At 45.6% G+C, this 14,347-nt stretch overlaps 1 protein-coding gene across 1 annotated transcript in view; it reads right to left on the reverse strand.

Moving 5' to 3' along the window:
• The window catches only part of LOC119652697 (protein disks lost), a 534,030-nt gene extending 520,085 nt beyond the window's left edge, over positions 1 to 13,945 (reverse strand). The window contains exon 1 of the mRNA XM_038056976.1: positions 13,678 to 13,945. Within this exon, the coding sequence (XP_037912904.1) occupies positions 13,678 to 13,761 (84 nt within the window). The 5' untranslated portion in view covers positions 13,762 to 13,945. The remainder of the gene's footprint in view (positions 1 to 13,677) is intronic.
• Between the last annotated feature and the right edge of the window lie 402 nt (positions 13,946 to 14,347).

Below are 14,347 nucleotides of genomic sequence, written 5' to 3' on the forward strand. Positions count from 1 at the left end.
ACACAATTGTTTTGCATATCTGGTGATTAAGGGATAATTTCCAATGGCTAAAGTATCCGCAAAGCTCCTCCAAATAGGAATTCAGATGGGCTTTGCTGAAGATAGTTTTGGCAATTGAGTAAAGGATCAGGTGATCCAGATATCGTAGAATTTTAATGGGATTAGGAAGGCCGGCAGTGAACAGGGAAGCTAAGGTCGCCGAAAAGACAAAAACTTTTGGGGATGCCTACTGGGAATACAGATGAAAAGTGTGGTGGAATGTTGACCTAGGATTTCTGTTCATCTAGAAGAGGTGGGAATGCTTAGAGCACATATACCACTATAGTTGAAACTTTGTCGGGACATACCGATTTTTTAATTTTAGACGTCACGACCTACGACCTAACGATGTTCGGCGTGACAAATCACTATACCCCCAAATCCTTCTAATTGATTTTCGTAGTAAGTAAGAAAAGTTAAGTCACTTTTCTTGCATTGCAGTTTAGAATATGATCAGGGCTTTGTCAAATTTCTAGGACATTTTACACTTGTGCTTCCTCCTAGTAAGAATATTCACTTATAGTAGTGGCACGGTCGTTGTTTATAGACACGCCAAAATAAAGGTAAATATGAACCGAAATGTAGCGAAACTCACAAATCTTTTTATTAACAATCTTAGCAGAATGTAGTTGGTATTCATACATTGGGTTTTTTGGAGGCCAAAGTCGGTAGAGGCATGATATCCCGAAGGTGACATACATCTTTCCGAAAAGCACCGCATAAACTAGTTATAAGAATTCCCAATCCACGGCCTGGAGAGTGCGCCATTAGTAAGTGGATCTATGTTTTTTCGCCTCATCTAGAGCCCCCCAATACAATGGTTTCGATACTGCCTACGATTGGGCAGAAGAACACAGCTCTTATGCCAGGTTTCCTTTTTATAACCTTACACGTTTCTACGATAAACAAAGGCAGCAACTTGGTCACATAAAATAATTGCGAACACACGGATAGACAGGGACCATAAGGATACCCTAAATTCATAAAGTTTACTATATATGGAAGTAGTTTACTATATATTGAAAGGACAATTTAGTACATGTGCTTTCCAACAGCTGTCGGGCGATAACTGATTCATATAAGTGGTTCATGGTGAAATAGAAGTATCGAAGCTCACCAACAATGAGAAGTAGCGGACGCAACACGCAAGCACGAAGGCAAGCCATCAGAGAATGATCCTTTTCGAGGCCGATGTCAGCGGCTTTCTTGTTACAAACATCCAGAAGACAGTTCTTAGATCTACTGTTGATCGTAAAGTGATCAATCTGCTTGCCCGTGCCATGACAGGCCCTTTGCTTGAATATGCGATCAATGACAAGGTGTTGGAAACTACAGTTCACAAATCTCCCACCATTATCATTACGGTCGCCAAAACCTTGCTTCCCCATCACATGTCCGAGCAAGGTGTTGTCAGAGCCCCCCAGATCACCCATTACGTTCACAATGACACCTTAGCCTATCCTGGACTGTTTGTAATTGTTCATAGAAAGCATCATTTTACCGACAACAATCAGAAACCGGATTTGCGATTGAAACCACTTGGCTTTTCAGAGTACAAAAGCAGATTGCTATTAGTGTGGCAAGAGGAAGGAAGGACCATCTCACTTCGCTAATGCCTAGAATGCCCGGCTTATATCGCTGGAACTTTTGCTTGAGTTTGAGAAAGCAAGCATTCCGGGAACCTTTAATACCGTGGTCGAGGAATGTGCGCACATTCTAGAAGACAACTAAAAGTGGTTTCCAATAGCGAAAGGTTGTAGTCGTGAGACCAGTCCCTATCCGAGACGTTGACGTTTGGGTAGCAGTACAGTTTCAAGATTTTGCAAGGTCCCACAAATTTCTATCCCGTTTAGTGGTCTTTTATGACAAGTAGGGAGAATTTTTAGAGTATCCTTTAACTCGAACGCACAGGAAGGCAGAGCCCAGCCGGCTCGGATCTTCAGAGCCAGCCCGTAGCATTCACGAAGGAAAGCAGCTCTCCGATTCTGCAGCTAGAAATCTCTCTGAGGTCCCCAAAGAATGGTTTACCCAGTGTCCGCAGCCTGACTGTAGCCAGAGCTGGGGAATCGCAGAGAAAGTGCATGAGGGTTTCCCTTCCTTCTCCGCAGCTTCGGCAATGCGAGTTGTAAGGTACGCCGAGCCTAGCGGCATGGTCCGCTATAGACCAGTGCCCCGTGCAAACCGCCGTAATCTTGAATGCATTTGCACGCGTCTGGCATAGGAGCTCTCGTGATCGGGCTATATTATAAGCGGGCCAAATTCTCCTTGACTTGGCACAGCTTGTAAGCCTTCGCCATCTCAGGCCCGCGGCTGCTAGGTAGTGCGAGTAGACTCGGCCCCCAACAGCCGCCAGCGGAACACCGATTGTATTCGCCGAGGGACTGCCAAGAGCAGAGCCTTGCCTGGCCAATCCGTCAGCCCGCTCATTCCCCTCTATGTTCCTATGACCGGGAACCCAGAGGAGAGTGACCGCCGCCCAGACGGTTTAGCACGTCTCTTCCGGGAAGATGTCCTCATTGAGTACAAGGCCTTGATGGCCGCTTGGCTGTCAATCAGAATGGGTATGTTACGCTTGGGGCTTGAATCACGCTCCAGCCATCGACAGACTTCTAATATCGCCAGTACTTCCGCCTGGAATACACTGGCGAAACCTGGGAGACCAAACGACTTGGATACACCGTGTGTATTCGAGGAAACCCCCGCACCGACTCCATAGGCCATCTTTGATCCGTCCGTAAAGAATACTGTATCATAGTCTTGCAACACGCCGCCCTGGTTGGAAGATCCACAGCAAATTTTCTCGTGAAGTTCAGCTTGCGTGTGACATAGTCCGTGGGGGATGCCCAGATGTCCCGAGGTATTTCATCTAGGATGTTGCTGTGGCCGTAGGGCTTCGCTGTCCAGCATCCGGACTTACGTAGTCTGACGGCACTGCATGCTGCAACTTAATCTGGAGGTCTAAGGGGAGGAGATGCAGGAGTACATTGAGAGCCTCTGCCGGGCAGGACTGCAGCGCCCCAGCAGGACCTGCAAACGCGGTTCTTTGAATAGTTTCGTTCTATTGTATTTTTTTTTCAAAGCCTGCCACCATACAATAGAGCCGTACGTTAGGATCGGACGCACTACAGCGGTGTACATCCAGAGAACCATCCTTGGCCGGAGACCCCATTTCTTTGCAAAGGTTCTCTTGCAGGCATAGAAGTTCAATTTGCAACCTCCAATTTAGCTTAGGATCCAGGATTACACCCAGATACTTTACATTAGAGGAAAGAACCAATCTTTGTTCATTCAGCCGTGGTAGATGGAATTCAGGTATCCTTGTCTTGGTGGTCCTAGTGGAAACTCAACTGCTTTTGTACCTTGCAGAGATCTACGCAGGACCTGACCAATCACTAATCAACTATTATTAATCCTGAAATGTAGCTCCTAAAAGCCCTATAAGGAGAGGAAATTTTCCGATTACTTTCTTATTTTTGATCACTTGCAGTTACCGTCAAACTACAAGGTTGAATAAAAAGGTGAAAACCCTCAACTTAGTGGCGTCCAAAAGACATTATATCTTGAAGGTATATAGATACATAGGTACCAGGGTATTCCGTATTCCCTCTCCCCTCCATCAAAAATTTTAATAGCAACATTAAAAAGAACTTTTAACTATTCAAAAAGTCTCATTATCCATACACCCCTCAGAACTCGCTGCAAAAAGATCCCGCCACAAAGATTTATTACAAACTCTTATCGGAACAATGTTCTCCACTCCATCCACAATTCCATTTTTCCGTTTTTTTTTGTCCGCGATAAATTGGTCCTTCTCGTTTGTTATAATTAAAAATTCAACAACTTATTAAGACGAATGGCCACCAAATGGCGAGAGAACTTGATGCATAGCCAACAACAGCTTCAAACTTCCGTCACGAGCTCTTCGTCTCCTTGAGAATGAAGGAAGGAAGCAAGGCAACGCCGCTACCATCCCTTTTTGGCTTATTGGTTTCACTGTGTGTTCGCACAACCCCTAATCGAAATGCAAACCCGGCGAAACTATAGCGATAAAATAGAAAAAAAAACTGCAACGAATTAAACCCCAAAAATAAAAACGACAACCATGGTGAAGTCTGATTCCGGGCGGAGGAGACAGCTCTGACTGAAGACCGGTAGCGTAATAAGGACGGGAGTAGGGCTGAGGGTACAAAGGATACAAGTTACACCCTATCCGGCTATTGCACTACACAGAAAATATGCGATAGAATCGGAGTAGAATCAAAATAATGGCAGTGGCATTTGTAACCATCATACGACTCCTGTCGAAAGGGTCTACCAGACTTAGCTCCCTGTGCTGTCGTCAGCACCCGGCTAGTCGAAAGGCCATGCAGCTTATACGAATGCAGATCAAACAACCCTTCGTCATCGTTTCAAAGCCGAGAACGAGGAAACGTTTAATACGAACCAGACGGGCATGAATTTTATTTTAATAATGTAAAGCATACAAAGCGCACCTTGGCCACTCTGCCGGGCCCCGGTGAATGCAGCGCTAAAGGACCAAGGAAACAAAACATATAAGGTTAAAATCAAATATGCATGTGTGGTCGTAATGTTGTTGGCAATCCGACCGTCACCCCTGCATTTGATAGGGGATGAAAGTTCCTCACGTATTCCAATGCACCATCACAAAGAACCAGTTGGATTCGCTCGCGAAGTACGTACTTTCTTTATTAACAAATAAAATAGATTCGGGAAATGAGGGAAGAAAACTCAGGAGCCGGGACAGAACCCTCCGGTTTTGAGAATGGCAAATGGCTGCGAAAATAGTGGGCGGGTGGGCAGACAGACTTCAGAAATCAGTAAAGGTACGTGCACATTTCCTGGATTGAATATCAAATGAAGTTTGACGCAGGAGAGAGCAGTAGGTGGAATCCTTCAAAATTTATAGTCATCCTTGGGAATCAACAAATGTCGGGACAATATCTCTGACGTTATTATGTTAATAGGGTTGGATTTCTGCACTCTCGAACGTGCTTGTATTATGAGTGCACTGACTGTTTTATGAGCAGGATAATTTCTATTTTAAGGATGCGTACCCACCTTAAGGGATATTAGCGTTGGTAGTGATTCGATTTTGAGACTTTCGCTGTTTCCAAGCACTATTGAAATATTTATCAGCCTCATTCGACCATCACTGAAATGCCTCCCCGAATGGGCAATTCGTTCACCCTCTTCAAACCAGTGATAATGGGTTTCCTCTCAATTAAGCCTCTTATGGTTTTTTTGCAGTTTTGCAAGAGGAGAGGAGATAATAGTTTGCCAAACGCGTTGTCTGGGTCTCCCAGGAAAGGTAGATGAACTTCGCTGCGGTTACAACCATAAACGTGGGAAGATAGTTCAGGGGGAGGAGAGAGATTTAGTGTTCAATTTTCTTTTGTTCGAAGGCTAATTGCAATAAAAAAGTTAGAACGTCATCATTCTTGCATTGTGTTCTACTATGAGTTTGCCGCCAGATATATATATTCATAATACCAGCAATTGACACTAAACTAAATTAGGAAAGCGAACCTTTACATAAGGAAAGAAGAGACGAGGATTAATTTTTAAATAATCGAAAAGGAGCGCGAAATTTTGTCATCAATTCCACCTCATTTTTGCCGATTTTGACCAGGATCTCGATAATTCTGAAGTAAATGCCCTGCATATGGGGTTTTCTTCCGGAAGGAGAAAAGAAAAAGAACGCACCTCTCAAATTTTTTAAGTCTAATAAAGTCGCCTTTTTGTTTTACCTTGTGTGGAGGATATGGATATGACAGATACATTTTTCTCAAGAAGTCAACTGGATAAATAATGCCCGTTTACTCTGTTATCAAATGGTGGACCTTGGGCACTTTCTGGTCACTCTAGGTAATCAGATTGTTCAGGAAATTTGTGTTCTGCTGATATTTGATGCAAGAGCGGAGAAAGCGGGGACTCGAAACTTATAATTTCTCCCACGAATCCTTTCTCAGAAACTACTCAACCGAATAATCTAAACAAATACATCGAGCAACGAGGCTGGCAATATATATTTATTACTACTGGGCGAAAATCGAGTGACTGTGGTGGACTGAGGAAGTCGAGTGACGAACACCAGGGGCCAAACCCTGGTTGAAATCTTCGCGGAGCTGGATATCATACTAGCCAACATTGGATGCGTACCCACCTTCCGAGGCAGAGGGCTAGGCTCGATCAGCCATTTGACTGACCTCACTACCTCGTTGGCGAGAAGGTTCGTCTGGCGGATGAGTGAACACTATACTCATAGTGACCACCAGGCCATCTTTCCCGACATCAGAAACGAAGAAGGCGACAGTCGAATAAGCAACAGAAGTGAAAAAAAACAGAACGGCTACTTGGTCCAGAACATTCGGGGAAGAGACATTCCTGGCGGCTTAAGAAGGAAGTTATGACCCGAAGGGAACAGCGCTGGAAAAAGTGACTCAGGTATGTCAGCGGGTAACTGAGACATGCCACTCTACAATGCCGTGACGCAAGTTCCACCACAATTAGAAACCAAACTATTGGTGAAGCCAAAAAATCTCGCCGTTGAGATCATCGTGTTTGCTAGCGAGGAAGCTTTGCCAAAGGATAAGAGGGAAACCAGAATATAGGCAGACGAAGAAAGTATACCGCGATCTTCGAAGTAGCTTTAAGAAAGGCACAGGGGAAAATAAGCGGAATTCCAACAGGCAGCTATACCTTGAGGCGAATACGAACCCGTCGAGCGCTGCTTACAAGGCTGTAATGAACAAGATTCGCAGACTAAAATCACCCTAAGTAACGTGTACCCACGATTATTGTTCAAAATAATCGAATTCTTTCCCGACAAGAAAGTGAACCTCAACCCCCCCTCCCTCCGGTCCGGGATTCCGAGCAAAGCCCTGAAGCTGGTTGCTAAAATCAGGCCTGCACGGTTCATAAGCACATTTGGATCGTGTGACGTGTTTTCCGCCCAGTGGAAAAGGCAGAGGTTGGTACCAAAGCCCCAAAAACCCCTTGGTGCATCCTCTTCCTCGCCTTATCTGTCTCTTAGACACTGTGGGGAAGATGTTGGAGAGAGTGATATACAACAAGCTGCTCCCGTTCGACGAGCTAGCAAGTGGTCTATCGGAGCGGCACATTGAGTTTCGGAGAACGCTGCCTATGGTCTATGCAATAGCAACGATCGTAGACCTGGTTTCGTCGGCATCGGTCGCTAGTAAGTACTGAGCAGTGGTAACGCTAGATGTCAGGAATGCCTTTAACTCGGCCAAATGCTAACAATGCCCTTTAATTGGCTAGACTGAGTGTCACTAATTACTTAGCTCGGATAATCGAGAGTTACTTCTCGGAAATACTTCGTTGATACGAGACAAAAGAATAAGTTGTGACAGCAGGTGTTTCTCAGGGCTGCGTCTTGGTGAAATTTCCATGGAGAATAATCGTAATAACAGAAAAAAATCGATGAAATATCAGGGAAGGAAGCGACTAGTGAAAGAGGCAACGACGGTTGCGATACCCGATTTGACACCGGGACGACTAAATAAAAAGGTAGTCTTACCAGGTGGCGCGACTGATGTTGCGGGGGCAGCAATTCCAATACCCCGTACTTTCCTTGTTCCGGAAAAAAGCTCAGTCAGAATCGCTAGTCCTGAACAGGAAGTTCCGGACACGAACGGAATGGAAGTGGAGTCGACCCTCTTAGCTACAGCCGAAGAAGAAAAACTCATCAGGAAATTCGCGACAGTGGTGGAACGTATTCCGTCGGAAATGTTCCTCCAGAAGAACGTAAGCAAAAGCTTCAAAAACGAGCTGATGAAACTGGAGGAACTACTGGACCCCATCTCCTTCTAGAGGCGAACGTGGAGAGCAGCGGAAGAAATAGCCGCACTTCATGCTGAAAGCACTGCAAGCGCCAAAAGGATCAGAGATAGCCCACTGCAAAGTGAATTGTGGGCAGAAAAAGCAGAAAAAGAAAGGCGTACCTGAAGGAGACTTTATCCAAGTAGTTTCCGGAACCCAAAACAGAAGGCAAAGAAGGATAAAAAGAAATAACTGGCTATGCCAGGAACCCGTCCAAAGCCAAGGAGGTTAAAAACCAAAAGCCAGTAACAGAGAAGGCGAGGAAACAAAGGAGGACTAGACCGTTGGCTCTACTCATTAACCGACGGAAGGTAAGAGATTTGCGCAGGTCCTTAGTGAAATCCGCTACATGATGAAATTCGAAAACAATGAAGCAGATGTGTGTTCCATACGGAAAACGAAGGATGGACGAGTCCACGCCGAACTAGACCCGAAAGCCACTACCAAGAGTACGTTCGCAGTCAAGGGGTTACTGAGGAAGAAGGCTCTCGTTTATAGTCTAGAACTTATTTGCTCTCTAGAAATCCGAGATTTTGACTGCCTCACAGAAAAGATCCTAGTGGCGGAGGCCATAAAGTGTGAATGTCCAGAAGTAACAAATGCCCGGATAGGTATCGCTTCTGTAAATGCTCGAGGCCAAAAACTCGAAACTTCTTAGCAGCGGGAAAATCAAAATTGGATGGGTAGTATGCAGGGTATGAATGCGGGTAATCCCTATCAAGTGGTACTTGTTATCTGGATTATGGACCCACGTCAGCAACTTGCCAGAGACCCGACAGGAGGTCAGCATGCCGCAGATGTCGTCAAGTAGGTCACCAAGCAAAGAAAGTGTGAGAGCATCGCACACACTGCGGGGTCGGGATGGTGTCTAATCTTTAGGGCGGAACTAGAAAGGGCTAGGTTGGGACTAGCATGATCCGTATCCTACAAACAAATATGCACCGAAGTGCAACCGCTCACCAGTTGCTAACGCAGCTCGCTGTAAAGGTGGAGGCTGATCTAGTGCTAATCAGTGAGCAATACCGGGGTTCCGGCTTCATTGCATATTGACTTATCGGGTTCCGCTGCCATGTGGGTTCGAGAAGGCGTTCGACTTCGCGTTCTTGCCCAAGGGAAGGCGTTTGTCTGGATTCAGTGTTTAGGGATAACGTTTTTGAGCGCTTACCTGACGCCGAGTGAGACAATGTCGGACCTTCGGCGTCGGCTTGATACGCTGGAGGACACCGCTTCGCTAGTAGTAGTTTTTATCTTACAAATACATTAAGATGATTGACTGACAGGCGGCTAGTGGCTTTGTGTGGGCAAAAGAAGCGGTATATTCGTATACAACTGCTACGCCCCACCGAGCCTCACACTGCCTGAGTTTGAAGACCTGTTAGACGATCTTGTTCACGACACAAGGGGACGGGGTCCAAAGGTGATAGCCGGTGACTTTAATGCGTGGGCTATCAAGTGGGGCAGCAAAGAAACTAACGGAAGGGGGCGGTGCTTATTAGAAGCCTTTGTCCAGTTGGATGTAGTTCTGGCCAACGAAGGCGATGTAAACACTTATCGGAAAGGAGGAACTGGTTCAATTGTAGATCTGACGTTTGTCAGCCCTGCGCTAGCACGTGACATGTCCTGGCAAGTTACCGAGGACTTCGCGTACAGCGACCACCAGGCAATCACGTTTGAACTAAGGACGGAGCCACAAGGCAGGAGATCCGCACCCCGGCAGGCGAAATCCAAAAGCACACCAGGAAGGTCTGCAAAAGCGATGGATGAGCAAACATTCATGTAAGTGTGGCTAGAACTGTCTAGCAAAGCAGGCACCTCCACGGATAGAGCTCTTCATGTTACACAAAGCATCTCTAAAGCATGTGACGCGTCGATGCTTAGGAAATGTTCATTCCCCACTAGAAGGGGTGGAATAGTGAACTTTCTAGCCTTCGATCGATTTGCCACAGAGCCAGACGAACGGCTTAGTGGTAGAATCGATCAAGGGCAAAAGTAGCATGCCTATAGAGAAGCTCTTAAGAACCATCAAGTTCGTCATCCAGCGGAGTAAGAGGAAATGTTTTAAGGACCTCTGTTTGGAAGCGGACATAAATCCGTGGGGTACCGCCTATAAAATCGTGACAGGACGATTCAGAGGCCGATCATCTGCGCAGATCACGTGCCCTACGCTCTAGTTGAAAATAATCCAGGGGTTATTTCCCTAGCAAGACGGGGGTACTGACACCTTCCAGAATGTGATGCCTATTCCACCCTATACCAGTCACCAGGAACGAGCTGCTGGAGATCTGCAGTCGAATAGGCGACAGCAAAGCCCCGGGTCTGGACGGCATACCGAATAAGGCCTTCAAACTTGCCGTCAAATGTACACCAGATATGTTTGCGGAGCTGTTCGAAACCTGCATGTCCGAGGGTATCTTTCCTGCATCACAGAAGCGGCAGAAGCTGGGGTTGCTGCCTAAGGCTGGCAAGCCGCGAGGGGAACCAGCCTCCTATAGACCCATATGTCTTCTAGACACTAGGGGAAAATGTTGGAGCGGATTATTTATAATAGATTACTCCCAGTCGTCGAGAGCCAAGGTAGTTTTTCAGATAGGCTGTATGGGTTCCGTAAAGCCAGATCAACCATTGGTATCATCAAAATGGTTACTGGCTTGGCCGAAAATGCAATTCACGGAAGGGGTTGTACCAGTAAATATTGTGTGGTGGTGGCCCTGGATGTGAGGAATTCATTCAACTCGGCCAATTGGAACCTTATGCGAAAGTCTCTGGCGACGATTGGTGTTCCCACCTACCTCACCGCTATTATCGATAGCTACTTGCATGAGCGAACACTCTGGTATAATACCGATGATGGACCCAAGGAGCACATTGTCCCACAGGGCTCTTTGCTGGGCCCACTATTGTGGAACATCATGTATAATGATGTACTTAACCATCCGGTTCCGGATGATATCATGGTGGTGGGTTACGCCGATGATATGGCACTGGTTGTGGTCGCAAAACATCTGGAGGATGCTGATTTGTACTCAAGCGAAGCAATCAGTGTTGTTAAGGCTTGGTTAGAGAGTGGTGGACTGCCACTCGGGGAGGAAAAACGGAAGCGGTCCTCATCACTAAGCGCCGAAAGGAAATTACGCCTGCATTAGAATCGGGAATCGCATCATCACTTCCAAGCCGGTCACCAAATACTTGGCGGTGATGATAGACGGCAAACTCAATTTTAACCAGCACATAGAGCATACTTGCGAAAAAGCATCCACCACTATTGTGGCTTTGACAAGGATGATGCCGTAGGTGGACCGCGGCATACTTGCAGGCTGCTGATAGCCAGGGTATGAGTTCTATCATGCTGTATACAGTCTCAGTTTGGGGAAACGCGCTGCAGGTTTTAGAAAATGCATATAAACTGAGTACGGTTTACAGAAGACCAGCCTTAAGGGTGTGTTTTGCCTTCAGGACCGTCTCAGACGGTGCAGAGTTCGTCATCTCGGAAATGATGCCGATTGACATCCTGGCAACCGAAATGATGAACATTTATAACACGAGGTCGAACTCTCTCTTATCCCAGTTGAAAAAAGCCGAAAGGGAGAGATCCATAAGCAGATGGCAACTGCGATGGGACCAGTCAGAAAAGGATCGTTGGACTTACAGGTTGATCCCTTCCATCAGGGAGTGGCTGAAGAGAAAGCATGGGGAGATCAATTATAATCTCACCCAGTTTCTCACCGGCCATGGAGGATACCGTCAATACCTGTACAGGTTGAAATTGGACCCCTCACCTAATTGTCCAAACTGTGACGGGGTCCCAGAGAGTGGTAGCTTACCAGGAAGATTGTGATGCGATTAATTCTATGATCGCATTAATCCAGAATAAACTGCGAAAAGCAGAAGTGAGGAAGGCGCAGTTACTAACCCTGCGGGTAGACGGAAGGAGACCTAGCTAAAGTAAGCTAGCTCCGCCTCGTGATGTAACACCTAAAGGTGGTTCCACGGGGTAGAGGGGAATTTGGGGGTGGTTTTAGTGGGTAAAAATGTCAAACTCAGGCGTGACCAGGCCAGAGTTTTTTGAGGATTTCCACCTCCTTAAAAAAAAAAGACAGACAGTAAACCGATTTTGATAAGGTTTTATTTTACACAAACCCTTAAAAAAGGAACAAACAGAGATGTGCAGTGCACCTTCATCCAAATCGAGTAGGCGGCGCGAGATCTTAGGCTGCACATTAATGAAGGCAAGACGAAGTACATGGTGGCAATGTCAGCGTCAAAACCAAAACCGAAAGGACGAACAACATCGAATCGCACTGGTCACACGAAAACAATGAAGATAGAAAACTATAACTTTTAGATCTAGAAAATTACAATCGATAACAGCTAAGACGATGAAATCCGCACACGGTTGCCTATTTCAGCTTACAAAAACTGTTTCGCTCGAAACGTCTCACCATAGGATCAAAGCTCTTACTGTACAAGACAATGATCTTGCCAATCCTCATGTATTGCTTGAAGACTTGGGTTCTTAGCAAGAAAAATTATGAACTCTTGACCGTGTTCAAGAGAAGGATCATCCGAAGAATTGTTGGCCTCCCTACATGAGGATGGATGATTCCGTAGCCCCTATATAGCGACGAAATTTATGAGCGATACCACGACCGCCTGGTTGTGGATAAAACCCGGCTTAACAGGTTGCGGTGAGAGGGTTACCTAATCCGTATGGGTGAAGATGATCCAGCCCGAAATGTCTATAAGAGCAATATCTATGGCAGAAAAAGGAGACGAAGCAAACTATGCCTCAGATGGAGCGATGGCGTAGACCAGGACGCCAGGACGCTTTTAGGGACATCGAATTTGGGGACCTCGGCGCAAAACTAGGGTGTTTGTAGTTTAGGCAGGCCTAGATCGGATACCGGTTGTTGCGCCGTTGATGATAATGTGATTTCCGTGGGAACAAGCGGGAGCAATTCAAGCGAGGGAGGCGAAAAATCGAACTCGTTCGTCCAATACTGGTTTTTTAGCATAAGTATTTGCCGTGGAGACATCAGCTCATGGTCATCTTCGGACACGAATTGTTTTGGAAACCAAAATCCCACCTGGTTTATACTGTGTGCAAGGTTAGCATTCATACCTGATGATGCGAGGCTTATCTAACATTCATGCCCAAATTAATGGTACGATCCCGAAGTTATAACCGCAACTCAGGAACCAATCTAATATGAAGAGCGACACCAACAAAACCCAACCAAGCAATTGGGCTCTGCGAAAGGAATAACATGTAAAAGAACTCGATGAACTTCCTTGGCCACATAGGAGCAGGCCGAAAGAATGGCAAAAGATTCTATGAAAGCTTAGAAAATAGCAAAGACGGAGTTATGATTGTGGCTCAAAATATCTCTGATGTTAAACTCCCTTGAGGAGACCAACAAATTAGATGAGCTGCTACCGAACGGTGATACCGAAACTTAATTAGTTGAATGCTGTGGAGAACATGCAGGAATGAATGCGGGATTTCACCAGTGTCATAGAAAATAGTAAACGATCAGCCAATGACTGAAACCGAAACAGAAAATTCGTCACGAATTCACCACACGTGGGGATGGAGTTGAAATTGCGCGCCAAAAGAACTTTCGCGATAATACAGACTTGTTGATATTGTCAATCAGCTGTTTCCCAGTTAAAGGGCTGAAATCCATGTCAAAAGAGCCGGATTTTCGTTTTTTCACACCCCAGAACGATTCTCAACTGATTCCTTTCGGTTCTAAATATGCCGCTCAACTCACTTACCTTGAAAAAGTCCAAAAACCATGCCTGGAACTCTCCTTGCACTTCACTGGTCAATAGAGTTTCAAGCAAATGTTCTGCCGACATTATTACTTCGCGTTTTGCTCGATTCACTTCACTACACACAGCACAAAAATCACACTCGCGGCACAGAACTTTCGCACACTTTTTAATTGGAACCGGAATAGGAAATCAATTGCAAATCTCGCGAAATTGACGAATTTAAATCTGTTTGCGGTGAACTGGTCGCTGTTGACATGCCGTCAGAAGGTGACAGCTCCTCAAAACGTACGTGAAGCTATCTACGATACGTGTGAAAAGTAAAGATTCATTCTGGTTGATGTCTTGACTGAGAGTTAAATTGTAATACGGGAGCTTTACCACGGTCGTGATATTGGCTAATCGGGGACTCCCCATGACAAATAATGGTATAATAATGGTATAATTTTATTTCCCAAACACTAATATTTATTCAACAGTTTGCAATAAGGATATTTTGCAAGTGATGGAAACCGTCTCCGCAATTGCAGTTATTTTCCTCGCTAGTGCCATGAATTAAATCTGAATTTTGGTTCAAGTTTTGAGACAGCCAGTCATCTATCTCGGTACACACTATATTATGTTCATAGGAAAATTTTCCACCGTTGGTGTTAATGCTTTTGCTCTGCCGAGT

Source organism: Hermetia illucens, chromosome 3, assembly GCF_905115235.1.
Source record: "Hermetia illucens chromosome 3, iHerIll2.2.curated.20191125, whole genome shotgun sequence".
Classification (NCBI taxonomy): Eukaryota; Metazoa; Arthropoda; class Insecta; order Diptera; family Stratiomyidae; genus Hermetia; species Hermetia illucens.